The sequence below is a fragment of the Cornus florida genome, unplaced genomic scaffold (assembly GCF_030987335.1).
Source record: "Cornus florida cultivar Cherokee Brave unplaced genomic scaffold, ASM3098733v1 CherokeeBrave_3.0.0_Hap2_Chr11, whole genome shotgun sequence".
Lineage (NCBI taxonomy): Eukaryota > Viridiplantae > Streptophyta > Magnoliopsida > Cornales > Cornaceae > Cornus > Cornus florida.
The window spans coordinates 88760704-88776866 of record NW_026775581.1 but is presented as its reverse complement, the minus strand read 5'-3'; the positions used below and the strand labels follow the sequence as shown (position 1 = coordinate 88776866).

At 34.8% G+C, this 16163-nt stretch overlaps 1 protein-coding gene across 1 annotated transcript; it reads right to left on the bottom strand.

Moving 5' to 3' along the window:
* Positions 1–4908: 4908 nt before the first annotated feature.
* Positions 4909–6211, bottom strand: LOC132286241 (ethylene-responsive transcription factor 5-like). Its single transcript, XM_059788511.1, has one exon. The coding sequence runs from the start codon at positions 6058–6060 to the stop codon at positions 5068–5070; it is 993 nt and encodes a 330-aa protein (XP_059644494.1). The 5' UTR covers positions 6061–6211; the 3' UTR covers positions 4909–5067.
* Positions 6212–16163: the final 9952 nt, after the last annotated feature.

The following is a 16163-nucleotide window of genomic DNA, read 5'->3' as shown; positions in this document are numbered from 1 at the left end:
TGATCATTAGCTATTGTCCCAAAAACACAATTTTTTCAGAAATTATTAGATGGTCCCGGACTATTAATACTTGGTGGACCAATTCAATTCAGACTCTCCGATTGAGAAAATAACCCCACAAGAGTGTATTATTATAATACTGTAGAGGCCGGATGGTTTATAGATTCGAAAATAAAGCTTCGGAAAAGCCTGAGTGGACCATTTATCGGATTGAAGGAAGAAAGTTGTAATGGCAGGGGAGAGAATTTAGGCAAAAATGTCATAAGTGCATGGAAGGGAATACAGCTTCCGGAAAAACTATCCTTTGTATCACCCGGTACCCTTATTTATAAGAGTCCTAGCACATGCTGACACGTGCCTTAGTTTATTCGGTACTAGCACCCATGCACTTTAGCCATCCTTGGCTGAAGCGTGGTCACCCTCTCCACTGAGGTCCCTGGTCCATATACCATGGTTACGTGACACACCCAGCGAACCCCTCCTTCAAGCCTCCATGCCACGACAGATCCCTTTCCCCGTTTTCTGTTTTGGGATCATAGCATGCTGCGACATAACGACACACCATGAATGCTTGAGTTAGAAGTTGTTACGCACCAACATCATAACCCCCTGATCTGTATATTAGACCATGAGAGTGATGCTAGGTGGGATAGCATTGTGTCGCGAAACATGTTACTATCTCACTGAGCATTACTAACACGCTCTGTTACATAGCCTCCCGTCATAGTCAATACCTCTCGAGTGAAGATCTAAGCCATAGGTTCACTATATTACCTGACTACCGCGAATATTTTATATGACTGTTTCGCGAGAGTCAGAGGTAAATAAAGTTTCTCGTCTTAGTGGCGTATCTTTACGTTAAACAAGTAAAGGTTGACTTATGACTCAAGATTGTGCTAAGGGCCTCGTGCAATATATTACTGTACATATGACTCCCCTCTCCAATAGGATTGCCAAATCAGAGGATAACATATGTGCACTTTCCTTTGCACAGTGTCCTTCGTCGAGATACCCCCTTAATCCTTCTCGAGAAGCCAAGTAATTTATATTCTAATGCATGCTAAGCATAAACTTCCTCTACAATTACAAAGAAATCCAAACAACAATCTAGATTAAGCTAGTCCACAATAATCTAGAACCATCAAATAATTTCTCTGAATTTTTTTTCCTTTCGTCCATCTTTTTCATACATTGATTTCTTGTCATTAAGACTTCCAAAAAATATTAAATTTGTCATTATTGCAAATTCTTTATCAACTAGCTTATTGAGGGTCCCGTGGCCCTCCTTATTTGAACGAATAGTGCAAGGAGGGACAATTTTGAGACTAGTCCAAGAGCTCCCTCAAACCCTTTCAATTATTGAACATCACATCTTGCCAAGCAGTGCCTTCGAAGCAAATCTACCATTCAAAAGGCTCCTTGTAACATTTTCTTTGATCAGACCTTTAAACCAAATATTCAATTTTAAGGCATATCATCGTATATGTAACTTCTGCAATAAATCAACTCTGAAGAATATTCGTAAGGACTTTGGATCCTATGTCTTGTGTACCAGAATGTCTGACGGTTTTGTCCAATAATAAGACCTAACCATTTACGGAAATCAAATGGAACAATATAACTATAACGTATTGAATATAAGTTGTCATTTATTAATTTTTTCCTTCTTTGTTTTTTAAAAGAGAAGATTATAAAATTGGACTATAATCTTGGTGTATGTTACAAGGAGGAGTTTATCCCACGTCGAATTTAGATGGAAAAATGAATAGCATAAATGGGTAGGTATGTAGTACTATTCAATAGTTTAAATTTTTTGATAAATGGACAAGTGTCCGCTCTTTACAGTTAATATCATGATCATACACAATTCTTAATCCGGTATCACGCCAACGAGGGCATTACGAGTTCAAGTGAGGAAGAATATTACAAGAGGGAGTTTGTCCCACATTGAATCTGACTAAAAAAATGAATAGGGAGTACTTACCTGTAACTTAAATTTTTTTAATAATTATATAAATGTGCACCCATTACAGTATACCATTAACATTTTTTCTTTTATTTAAATTAACACACACTATTAAATCATGTCATCCAACTAAAATACATCTCGTGTCTGTCACTCAATTATATCTCTCACATGTCCGTAACCCAAGTTGGCCTCTTAATTGCTTTTCAAAACATGAATGCCGTTCATAAACAGCAAAATAGAAGTCAAATAGCCAAATGAAAGTAACAATGACATCTACATAACATTTTGGTACATGGGAATTCATGAAATTGCATATATGGAATGTTTCGTGTGACTTCTTTTATTTTTGAGTAAAGTGAAAAAAAAAAAAAAGAAAAAAAAAAAATTTAATTAATTAATTAAACAAAAAGTTATGATATTTGTATATTTAATGATAAAGAGTTAACAGTTGAACACATTCGTTCAATTTTATATGAATAAAAATTGATGTCATTGTAACGTTATAAATATTAATGGCATAATCATAATATCAACCTTCACTTAAATAAATATTTTCGAACTTCAAATTATTATCTTATGTATATATAGAATATTTAACTAAAAATTAGAAAAGAGTTGAAAATTCTACTGTTAAATAACTACACAAAGAAATCATTCATCACAATCGTTACAACGATGATATAGTATAACGGAAGGCTGTAAACACTCTACCAAAACACTTATATTAATTTTTTAATTCTATTATAAGTTCAATTTATTTTGATGGAATGTTTAGCTGTTGGAGCAAACGTGTGGACAAATATGTTATTACTTGTGAAAGCCAGACAAAATTGCAAAAAACATAAGTAGGCATCCGCAAGTGTACGTACATTGAGATTGACCAAGTCATGTGAAGAAAACAAACCGATTCCATGAAGGGACTACAAATGACTTTGACTTTGAGGATTGAAGATTCCCAAGTCAAGCTAGGAACTGAATCTGAATTTCCAGGTCGAATTTAATGCATTCAAATGATTTAGTTGGGTTTTTTATTGCCGAAGATCAAGGCTCATATCTTCATTTTTGAGTTGGGACAGTGATTGATGAAACCTCAACTAATATAATGTGTTTTCTTTCATATTGGGGAAAACTTTGACATGAAGTAAACGCTTAAATTATGAAGAGTATGTAATTCTATCACCGGAGTTATTGTTCATTTTATATACATATTTTTATAATATTCAGGAGACGTCTGCGTAATTAAGAGATTTACACACGTGTAATTATGGGAGAGGTGAAACAAAATAACGTTATTTAATAAATCAATTTTGTTTAATTCGCACTATTTTTTTTTTTGGTAACTATATCGCTATCTCTCTCTCCATTATGAATTCAATTATTAAATCGATAAATTGAGATGACTGAAATCTGTTAGTTTGACCGTAAAAGCCATGAAATGAGGATGTAGGGCAACTTTATTTTAAATTGTTATAACCAATACTTGTTACCCTTCACTGCTGATGAAAATTGAGTTTGATTTGTTTCTTTTAAAAAAAAAAATTCAAAGGGTTAGCACCTTTCCGATATGTAACCGGAAGAAGAAAAGGCATTTTATACCAAACACAGTGCCATTCCCATGCCACACTTTAATATCATCATATCATCTATGATTTATGAATTCAACTTGAGTTGGTGACTGAGGTATTAAAAAAAACCTTAATAAAGCGTTAAATCAAACCGAGTCGGACAGGTTCTCTTATGATTCAGTGCGTGTTAATTTTAAAAATAAAAAATCTTTAATTAGAAGTCCGATTTTTTATTTGTAGTCCAATAAAACCGAACTGAACCGATAATAAAATTTTATCCTAAGTTTTTAATCTTAATTTAAAAAAATTTCAATCCTCAACCTCTCTCTACTGTTTTGTGTTCTAGACTTTCTACCATCATCCCTCTCGTGTGCAGACAAACAGTTATCCACCTATGGACGGTGGACGGTGAAGTCTGAACTGTGTGTGTGACCAAAGCTGTGGACGGTGGAGGAAAGCGGACGGTAGAGGTGAAGTGTGAACTGTGTGTAGCCTCTTATGTTAAGGAACATGATCTAGTATTCAGTTCAGTCGCAATTTCAAGCTGGGACACAATAATGTAATTATGAAGTACCATACGTTGTAAAGGAATACTTTGAGCTTATTATGTCATTATTAATTTTGTTATGGATCTTTATTTCTTGGGATAATTACATATAAATGGAGTCAAAGTTTCATATTTACTTAGAAACTGAGTCAAAGTTTCATATTTCTCTAAAATAGATTGCTGAGGTGGCACATGATTTTTTACTGTTTAGAAAATTATGGTGCCTAAAATGCCCTTCCCTAACAAAAAAGTGGTACCTTCAGTTTAAAAAAGTAGTACCTTCAATTCAAAAAAGTAGTACCTTCGGAGAAAAAGTAGTACCTTCACGGGTGTTTAAAAAATATGGTACCTGGACGCCAAAAAGTAGTACCTTCAGTTCAAAAAAGTAGTACCTTTGAAGAAAAAGTAGTACCTTCGCGAAAGGGTATTTTAGGTACCACAATTTCTAAACAGTAAAAAACCATGTGCCACCTCAGCAATCCATTTTAGAGAAATATGAAATTTTGACTCAGCCTCTAAGTAAATATGAAACTTTGACTCCATTTATATGTAATTTTTTCTTATTTCTTTGTGTGGGAATTTTTTTTATTTTTAATCAAATCATGCAAAATTTTTGTTTGAATTTATTTGTTAAATTATTCGGTCCCAATTAATTATTAGACTCAATGATCAAAGACGTCAAAATTATAAAATCGAATCAGTAGATTACCTAGTCTTCACTGTCCGATCTGGTTTCATTTCTTATAAAATTGTTCGAATCAATTTAGTTCAGGTTCATTTTAGTTCATGTTAAGATTTAGAATAGAACCTTTTTAGTTCAAAAACATCACCATATATTTTTCTTTTCATTAAATAAATTAATCGTTTAATCCCAGAAGTAAAGAGAAACCTGAATCAAACGTATACATTTTGCAAAAGATTTTTACGTGGTAAATAACTAAGGTTGCCATTTTCAGAAAATTATTATACACTCCAAAAGTACAATTTCATATGACTGTGAGCTGAGAATAACCTAACGGCGGGTGGGGAGATAACGGCGATAACGGGGAGAGGTTAAAGATGCCATTGACACTCTGATCCCAAACCGCCTTCCAACTCGACGGCGTTAACGGACAAGCCGCTTGACCACTTAATGAAGAAGAAGTGTTAGATTCCGACGACCTTTCCTTCTTCACTGGCTTCTGCTCTACTCCTTCCTCACCGCCTCTGCACCTTTTCCGGCCGCCGTCCACGGTGGCAGAAGACAGCGTGTCATACGACTTTCCGGCCTCGAGAGGGAAGTTCAGAATCGCTTTGCTTCCACGCATCTTGAACGCGGCTCGATCGTAAGCTTTCGCAGCTTCAATAGCGGTGTCAAAAGTCCCGAGCCAAACCCTAGACCCTCGGCGCTTGGGATCACGGATCTCCGCCGCGAACTTGCCCCACGGCCTTCGTCGGACGCCTCTGTAGCGCGTCCTCTCATCTGAATTCGACGGTTTTTGTTCACACACCGCCATCGACGGCTGAGTCGACTCGGTAAACTCCAACCACTCGAATTTCTTCACCGGAGGCAGATCAATTTTCAACGACGGCTTGCGATCGCTCAAGCTCGACTGAGATCTCAAATCAAAACTCAAATTTACTGATTTCGGTGTTGTAAGGTCTACTATTTGCTGTTTCGACTCAAACTCAAAGAAATCGCTGCGATTTTGCTCGTAATTGATCGAATTGGGAACAAAATCGAATACTTTAATCCCTTTAAACTCATCTGAGTTAAGATAGGAGATTGTGATCGGAGAATCACAACTTGCGGTTTGTGAACAAAGAGAAACAGATTGAGAGCTTGAAACTTCAGATTTCACGCTAACAACGGCACTGTACGAAGAGAATATGGAACCATCGTCACTCAGATCAGTGGCGAAGCTGGAAACAGGAGAGAATTCACCTAGAAGATGATGTTTGATGAATTCGAGAGCTGAAACTTCATCTAGAGACGCCATAGTCAAGGTAAGTTGTTCTGGTAATAATACTGTATGAAGATTATGTATGGAGAGGTTTAGAGAGAGAAAATAAGGAGAGAGAGAGGCTAGAGAGAGAAGTAGTTAATTTGAATTGGGAGAGCCGCGAGAGTGGATGAGGAGTGGAAATGTATATATAGAGCCCATAAGGGAGACGAAATTGACTTCCTCAAAAAGGGATTATTAGCGAAAGGAAGAAGGAAAAGTCGTCCTTGGGGGAAAAGATACAATGGGTTGCACAATAGGAGTAGTGGAGTAGGTCATCCTTCAATTTTGACCGTCTGATTCTCTCCAAGGTTTGAATATCTCAACTCAAAGCAATCATCAACACCGTCGGCCTTTAAAGTAAATTAATTCCGTTTATATACCCAAAAAAAAAAAAAGAAAAAAAAAGAGAGAGAATATGAGTTGTTGTTCCTATTTTAATACTCAAATATTAAATAAGAGCTACAAAATTTTACAATGCTATTTTGTATTTTCGTTTTATCTAAAATAGAAATAATATTTTTGTCCTGTGTTCATTTGAGATTGAAATGAAAATCGAGAAACAATTTTTTTTATAATGCAAACAAGGACAAATGAAATAACGAATTATACAAGAAATTGTTTGTATAAAACACCAAGTGACTACGAGGACCTAAGATTTCTTGGTCAAGTGAAAAAAAATTCATAACAACGTTTTAAAAAATAAGACTCATGGCTTAGTGATGCCTCTTCTCCTTTCAAAATTAAGGTAGAAGATTCAAGTCTTTTCAAGTTTTAAATCCATTTATTTTTTATTCATTAAGATCAATTCGATGCAAATTTTAGATAAGATTGTCTGAAATGTATAGAGATCTACTTTTTATTCTTGAGAATTTTTAAAGGAAATATTTAAAATTAATGAAAATAATTTATTTATTATTCATAGATTTAGTGCATGAAAACAGTATTCATTGAATGTTCACATGCTGTTGAGTAGTTTGTTATGGACATGAAATTTGAAATAATTTTTTTAATAGGAGTGCCAGTTTTGGTACCAATTACTATTTCTTAAAAAGGAATTAGTTAAAAAATATTGAAAGTTGAGAGCATAATTTGTATTTTAGTGAGGAAAAGGCACTAATGATATTTTAATAAATAGAAAGAATTAATAATGCAACGATATATATTACAATTCAAAGATACTTCCAAACAGTGTACTTTTGGATAATCTTTATATATACCAGGAAGGAGTAACATGTACTCCTATATATGTACAATGGTGTTCACACTTGGACAAGAAAAAAATATATTAAGGGAAAAATACAAAAGCATATGTTGAAACATACTTAAATATATGATATTTATACATATAAGGAGTAATATGCACTCCTATATATATATATATATATATATATATATATATATATATATGTATGCACAATATGTACACATTGACAATATATATATATATTAAGGGAAAAATACAAAAGCATATGATGAAACAGACTTAAATTGGAATTAATAGGTGGGTATTTTGTCTTATTATTGAAGCTGCATGTGATATTCGATTCCATAAAGATTAAAGTTGTCTTAATATTGAAGCTGTGATAATAGCTATATATATTCTAGAAAGATTAAAGTTGTCACCATTAAGCAAGCGTGTATTGCTTATGATGCTGCCTTTTCAACAACAAACACACACACACACATATGTATATATAAAGAATCCACCGTCTCCATTAATGTGAAACAACTAAGTAAAATAATTTAAAATTAAATACGTGCTCGTGTTACTCTTCACATTGAGAATTGACTGAGCAATTGTATAGAATCCAAAATGAACTCTTCATGTTTTAATTAATAATATTCAAGGTGATTTAAATCAACGTGAAACCGAGTATTTCCATTTTCTTGTAATGAGTGTAACATTAAAAATACATTTTCATTTTGTTTTGTTTTTGTTTTTTTTGTTTTTTTGGCTAAGCAATGAGACAGATCGAGAAGAGAACAATATATATATATATATATATATAGTTTCTTGTTTTGCTCCGAGAAGACCAGTTCTTGCAAAATCTTCATTTTAAAATTCCAAGTATATAGATGAGATTCTGAAATCCAAACAAGATCGATATAGAAAACATAAATCCAAATTAATTTTGGCCATGTTCTTAACAGAAGCTTGTGTTTTATTTATGTTTTGTTGAAGGACATGGAATAAGTCTTATGGTAGTGGTTGGATTAATAAATTCTCAAGTCTTGAGTGGATCTTGTATCGGTCTTAACCACTATCTTTTTAATAATCATTCTTTATAAACAGAGAATAATCTTTCAACCGGCGAAGAACATTAGGTTAATTAAAACTATGAAATGACTGACAGGGTTTTAACACTAAAGTTACCGCGTAAAATTAAAAAGCCTAGACGAAATAATGAAAAACAGTTAAATGTTGTTAACATTTACAGTTACACCCCATGCATGCACCTAGTTTGACTTATTATATATTACCAATACTAATTAATTAATAAGAAATGAAAAGTAGTGACAGTCTATCGCAGATGTTATATAATAATGTCATAGTTTATAATATAGTATTTCTCAATGTCCAATGTTGAGAATTGTTCTGGAATACGTTTTGATTACGAAATCAATATCTGGGAGATATATATTGAGGATATAATAATAATTGTTGATTATTATTCATATAAGAACACGACAAAGTTTTGACCTAGCACATTTTGAAATTTTCAGCTCAATTAATTGAATTTTAAAGGATTCAACTCTCATTTTGCAGCAAAAGCATTTGTCAACTCCACTTAATTACCGTGTTTAATTACTTGCCTGTTTTTCCATTGCGTAGACCAGCAGGCTGATAGGGCTAGCAATTGCATGCGTAACCGAAATGAATTCTGTACCCTTCCATGAATGGACAAGTTGATCAACTACTCAAAATATTGAAGGTTTAATTGTTCATTTTATCACCCAATTGACAAACCCTAGGAAGGTAGAGAAAGGGACGATAACAAAATTAATTAGTAAAATTAAAAGGGCATTATTCGTCTTGGTTAGGCCATGACAATGTTGTAGATAGAGAGAATTCGATAGAGACTTAATCTTTGTTATTTTAGCATGTGGTCATTTTGTGAATTCGAAAACATTGATGTTCTTACCGGTAAACTAAGTATCGACAATTATCAATGAGCCATTGGTCTCCTCGCTCAAGAGGAGGAATTTAAACTCCATAGCATAGTAGAGAATTTGTTATGAAATGTGTGTGAATACTTATTGAATAATAAATAAAAACCTAAGCATCGGTTCTCAAAATTAGTAAATCGAAAAAATTCTTAGATGATGCAAAAGCATTTTTATACGCACAAAAATTGACACAATACTTCATCATTAGAAATTAAATTGGTGAAACAACACCCTGGCGATAAGAAAAGCTAATAAGTTTTTTGGTTGAATTTAATTGTAGTGTTTCTAGGGTCTTTCAACGCAAATTACAATACTTCATCATAATATGCAAGAAGCCTACAGTGACGTACTATAATACCCTCGTTGCGATCGGACCACCCTACCTAACCGGGGGTAGCTCACCCGGACGCCTTTCGGACCTGGTGTTTGGTGTGACACCGAATTAAGGAGTGAGTCTGACTTTGATACCAACTGTAACGGGTGGGAGCTTGTCCATTTATCCAAAAACTCAAACTATTGGGTAATGCTACATACCCATCCATTATACCCAATCATTTTTCCATCCAGATCTGATGTGGGACAAATAACCCTTGTTACACCTATTCACTTCGGATATGATCCAGCGGTTTCTTACTGGACTTTGGTGTTTAGCAAGCCTAAGGTCTGCAGTTCGCATTGACGGATCTAAGGGGGGGGGGGGGGCTTGGGCGTGCTCAAGCACAGCAAAAGAATAATAATAATAATAAATTTACTATACCTAATTTTAGCACAACACAAAAAATAAAAAATATAATATTACTAATATTAGCACACCCAAAGAAATATTAACCCATTCCATTGACAATTCCTCGATCCGCCCTTGGTGGTTCGAGTCCTGTTAGATGTTCTTTGTGACTAATCTCCGCTACATCTATAGTGACTTATCCAGCCCGAATGCGAAGGTGCCTTTCTAAATTTTCAAAAATAATCAAATTGTCGAGGGACACTAAAAATTCGTATCTTTCCAAATACTCGGGTTAACTAAGAAAAGAAAAACAACACATGGCCTTTGAAAGTAGTATTAAACAATTAGCACCAAAAAGTCTCAAGTCTTCCTTGTACCTCACTTTAGAGCTATATTTATGTCTTCTTAATTAGAGTTTATAATACACAATTGACTAGAGATATATGGAAGAACAACATATCCAATACTGTAATTGTTATGTAGAATTTCTTCGTCAATTAATAATAAACTAAACATTGTAATCGTCAATTAATAATATTAAACATAATTACTATCTTATTAAAACTAATGTTATAAAACCGTAAGAGTACCCAATTTCCTAAAACAAGCATTTAAACTATTTTTTTTTTGTTTTTTTGGGATAGAGTGTTAGTATGTAAATGATGAAATCAAGCTTGCAGGACATTTCTCTCTTAGAATTTTTTTATTATGTCTTTATGTAACCCTGCATATATAATATTTCCTTATTATTTTTGTGTGTGTATGCTTTCTTACTATGCTATTAAGTCAGACATCATGTTTGGCTAATGATAAATTTACCTTAGAATGTGTTTTTCTCCATTTCTGAGTCTGACATGTTATATTTCATCTACCCTAGATTCACACTTGTTTTGAAATATGTTTACCACATGATTGTTTTTTTCCAAAATATATATATATATATACATTTTGTCACTTTCTACGGTCAACTCTTTGGACTTTTCTCACATTTTTAAGAGTCCGTAGAATCTTCCATGACCATTTGTTGATGCTAGTTCACGCATTGTAGGTACTTCGAAGCTTTAACAATTTAGCCTCGACTCTGAATGCTCTAAATCAGTTGCAATAGCTAGCACAAACTAAATACTATGTATTTTATTTATTTATTATTATTATTTTAAGCCACTGAAATATATATATATATATATATATATGAAAAATAATGCTAATTACAAAAAGGACCATTAGGCCAAACCAGTCCATTGGACTGAATGAACAAGCCCAAAAAAGAGCCTACAAGAGATAAGCCCAAACTAAACAAACAACCTACATTAACGGTTTTCCAAAACAAGGGTGTAAGAGCACAATTCCGGTGAACACCCAGCAGGTAGCATCATCGCTGGCGAGACTTAGTTCGGAGGCCTTGGAGGGGGACGACAGCAGGAGAGGGACAAATTCTAGTCTTGAAGGATTCTCCTGGATGCAGAGCAGTCTTGGAGAAAACCCAAATTCAAAATGGAGGTCACTGTGGAGCAAATCTTCTTTGGGATGGCAATTTCCTCCAACCTGTTGGGTTTCCACCCCGCTCCGCTCCTAATGGGGTTGATTTGGTAGCTCAATATATGGGTTTGGGGCAGATATGGGAAAAGAATTGAAAACCCGAAGCGGGTTTGGGGTGGGGGCTGATTTAGTGATGCCCCCAACCCACCCCCGCCCCGACCCCGATTATATATATATATATATATATATATATATATATATATATATATATATATTTAAGTTAAGTGTCCATTAATATATTTTGATTAAATATTCGCTGGAATCACTACTTACTAAAATTCCACAATTATGCACGTGATTCAATCTTCAAGAATCAATCAAGGATTCAAGACCTTAGTATTCTATCCCAAGTCCAATAATTTATTCAACAGTTTTAACTTTACAGCAATTAAACGGAGTATGCAGGGTGGAGTTGGTATTTTGTCTACAAGAGTAGGGGCGGGAATAGTATACCAATTATAAACCCGTCCCGGAGTTGGAGCGGAGTTGGTATGACTGATTTTTTAACAGGACGGAGTAGGGTTTAGCCAACTCCACCCCAACTCCGCCCCGTTGTCATCCCTAAATTATCTTCGGAAGCACGATCCTCTGAGTAGAGTTCTTCTTTTTGAAAATTCATTCATTACGCTCTTCCCAAGTATGATAGACCATAGTTGAGAAACAAACCTTGTAGAAAAGATTTATAGGGGTCTTCATCTTCCATTTTTTGCTGATCCAAGAAATTAGGGTTTTCCAATCTATGATAGAGGTGTTGTAATACCCCTAATTTCAAAAGGATAGCAATGGGATTTACTTTATTATTTAAATTGCGTTTTTAATTGCTGAAGTGCTTATGTGTTAATTTAATTAATTTATTTGTTACTTTAATTTACTGTTATTTTGTTTAATTGAATATTTGATTAATTGGTTTATTAGTTGTAGTTAATTTCTTTGATTATTTTTGTTTTAATTAGTTGTTTTAAATATTGATTATGGTATGCGTTTCTTTAATTAAATTTAGTTAATTTTCACGTGACTGTTATATAGTTCCATTAGGTATACACAGTTCATAAGTGGCCGACATTGATTAACCTAGATTTTTGCTATGGGCCGAGTAATCCGATTAGGGTTTAACTAAGTCTAGGGTTAGTGTGGCCTATAAATACTCACCTAGGATGTCTGCCTAGGGTTTTAGAAAAGATTACGAAATAGTAAAGCTGTGTGGAGTTTTAGAGTCAGCTGGAAAGAAAACAGAGAACAAACAAAGAATTCGCCAGAGAATTGAGACGAACGTCGGTGTAAGGCAAGTTCTATCCTTACTCTCTCCCTTAGGTTTCGTGTTCTTTGCATTCCTAAATAATTCTAGGATTGATTTAATCAATAAAAACGTTATCTGTTTATGCTAAAAAAATTGGATTATCACTGTATGTTTGCTTGCTTGCAAAACCCGTTAAACCGTGTTATTTGCTTGCTTATTTCTTTGTTTAAACCTATGTATGGAATGTGTTAATGACTTAAACATGAACTGGGAACCTACTGGGGTTGATTTACAACTTTTGGAAACCATAGCGTAGGGCAGAGAAGCTACAAAAGTCGTCTGAAAAAGAGGGAAGACAAAGAGGCGGGGTAGAGAAAGAGAGAGCCGGCTCCTTTGTGTTTAGAGGCGGCTCCCAAATGTGGGAACAGGCTCCAAGTCATAAAGGAGGCGGCTCCACTTTTGGGAGACGTCTCCTTGATACAATTTTTTTTTTTTTTTTTTTTTTCGTTTTCAGTCAGTTTTAGTTGCAGGGGTTGGTTTTCTATGTTTCCAGTTGGGTTTAAGACTGTGTGTGAGGTGTATGGATGATGCTTAGAAACAATTCTAAGACTTTAGAAGGCATGTTAATAATCTAATTATGGTTGCCACTTGAACAGTTTACGTTGTAAACAAAATAACACACTGTGGTTGGAATTGGAAGAATTAATTTGGTTTAATTCTCTATGTTTTGTAATCTTCTGAGACAGATAATTTAATTAAAACATGTTTTATCATATATCATGATCATGTGGCTGAATTACATCAGTTTTGGATGAATTGGTGTTAAGTGACTTTAGGATTTAAACAAACTTAGTACTACACTGGATTTTTGTGAAAACACTACAGATCAAGCACGTCTATGTGTATACTGTAATTTTGTGTTGATGTTTTCATTTTCACTGATAGTATCAATTATTGGAGGCATGGATCTTGTTGATGTTTACCTTAACTGCCTATAATATCAACTACTGGAGGTTGAATGCTATTAAGATTTAAACTTGGCATGATACCGGATTTGATGGAACAACCAAAACTGAGTAGGTTTATGTATATACTGTGACTATGTTAATTGATGCTTACATTATAATTGTTAGTATCAGAGATGGATATAAAGCTGAACATGATTATGTATATTGTTAACTGTGTTCGTAGATGCTTACACTATGCTTTTAGTGTCTGTGATGGAGATATGGATTCAGTTGAGGTCTACTTTAATTGTTGGTATTATCAACTGCTGGATGATTGGATAGTATACACTGGTATGGGACGATGGTATACTAGGGACGGTTTGGTTTCAAAATACCAAAACCTATGTACTCTGGATTAAGAATTGGATTAACTAAAAGTTAAGTCCTATTGATTTTAGTGTCATGGCAATGACTAGTTGAGCGGCACTACTAGGATACAGGATGGATTTTAAATATATTGTTATGGTACCTCGATATGAGCTTGAGTCTCAGGGTCGACGGTTAGGGAGCGTATATGTATTGGGATGCATAGCTGGATACGATGGTTAGAGGTGTACCCTGTTTAGGTTTAGGTACACATGCCCACCTCGTATGCGTTTTAGCATGTTACCTCTATTCAGATTGAGACCGGCCTGTAGTCCAGTGAGAGTCATTTAGTGTGACTATATATATATAATTACGGACTATTAGCTATTATGGAATTGTTTAGGATGTACATGCGTATCGGATCTCTGTTTGGATTGTAGAAGTATAGAACTTGCGCGTGGGCCTGACCCACTTCTATTTTTCAGGTACACGACAGTTCCAGACTTAGACGTGTTCGTGCTGAGCAGAGGTTTCTACTCACTCTAACGACGATGTAAGATTTATCTCCATAGCTTATCAGGATGTTCTATTTCAGTTTGGATTTTTATTAGGGGTCCACTAGAGTTGAATTCCCGAGTTGTTAAACTTATAGCGTTTTGGATTGTCAGATTTTCAGTATTTAATTTTTAAAGAATTTATATTTAGTTTCTTTCTGCTTAAATTTTATTTCTTAATTCAATTTGTATTTTGTGTTCGTTATAACATATTAAATGTTCGATATCCCTCAGGTTTCGGCTTGGACCTGATCAACCCATGTCTCGGATCCGAGGGGTATCACAGGTGTTATCCTTGCATTTCAGCTTGATGGACCTCCAGATAGGGGAAATGAAAGAGCAATTGATAAAGAGATGATCGTGTGACTCAGGATTATTGAGGCACAGAGTACACAGGTTAAGGTGCTTTGCCATTGATTTACTGTCTAGTGTGGGGAGTTTGCATTGTGCTGCTAACCACAGATTGAATTTTATACTAGGTATTGTAGGGGATAGCCATACCAGGTTAAACCAAGGCACTTGTTCAGAAGGGGCTACCATAAATAATGATGTATGTTTCAAGCTAAATTGTCCTGAGGAGGATGCAATCCAGATTTTTGTATCAGACCTTAAGGGACGTGGCTATTGTAGGGAGAGAAGCTCTGGGATGGCAGCTAGCAGTGATGGTGGAAATGACCAGGTTGAATTGGTGATAAACCTATCAATTGTAATATCCTCATTGAGACCAGCATCAAATAGCAAAGAGATTAGGAATCTGGTGCACAGAGGACCTCCAGGTGCCCAATTATCCCACCACAAGTAAGTGTCACTGCCATTGCCAATCCTGTGTTTGATTAGCATTCTTGCATGATGTCTAAGTTGCAAGATTTTCCTCCAACACCATGAACATGGAGATGGAATCTTGATGGTCCAGAAGTTTCTTGATCTAATAAGATGAGTTTTGCACCATCTAATCCACAATCTGTCAGTGTCATCAGAATGCAGCTCCCACAAGTGTCTCAAAATACCTGCTTTGTTGGCTAGCTCTAGGTTTGGGATGCCTAGCCCACCCAAAACTTTACTCTACTCATATCGTCATCCTCTGCCTAGTCTTTTCTGTTGTTAATCTTTAGAATTAATGTTTGAGAACTCTTTTCCTCCATGATCAAACATAGAAAGAGTGATGATATGAGCTCAAAAATTTGGAAACATTCAACTACATTTATGTAAATAGAGGATGACGATATCCACTGACATAAAGCAATCGAAGGTGTCCAACTCTCAGATCACTTAACATTTTGGATCGGAAGCTTTAACAATTTAGCCTTTACTCTAAATGCCTTGAATTAGATGCAATAGCTAGCACAAAGTAAATACTATGTCTGTTAATTGATAACAGTAGAAAGAGTGATGATATTTATGACAGTCGAAAATTTGGATACATCCAACTACATTTATGTAAGTGGAGGTTGACGTAATCTACTGATATAAAACAGTCAAAGTTGATGACATTAATTATGTTAGCCAATCTCATAGTGTGCAACTATTGAACTCAACAAAGTATTTTATCCCAGCTTAACATG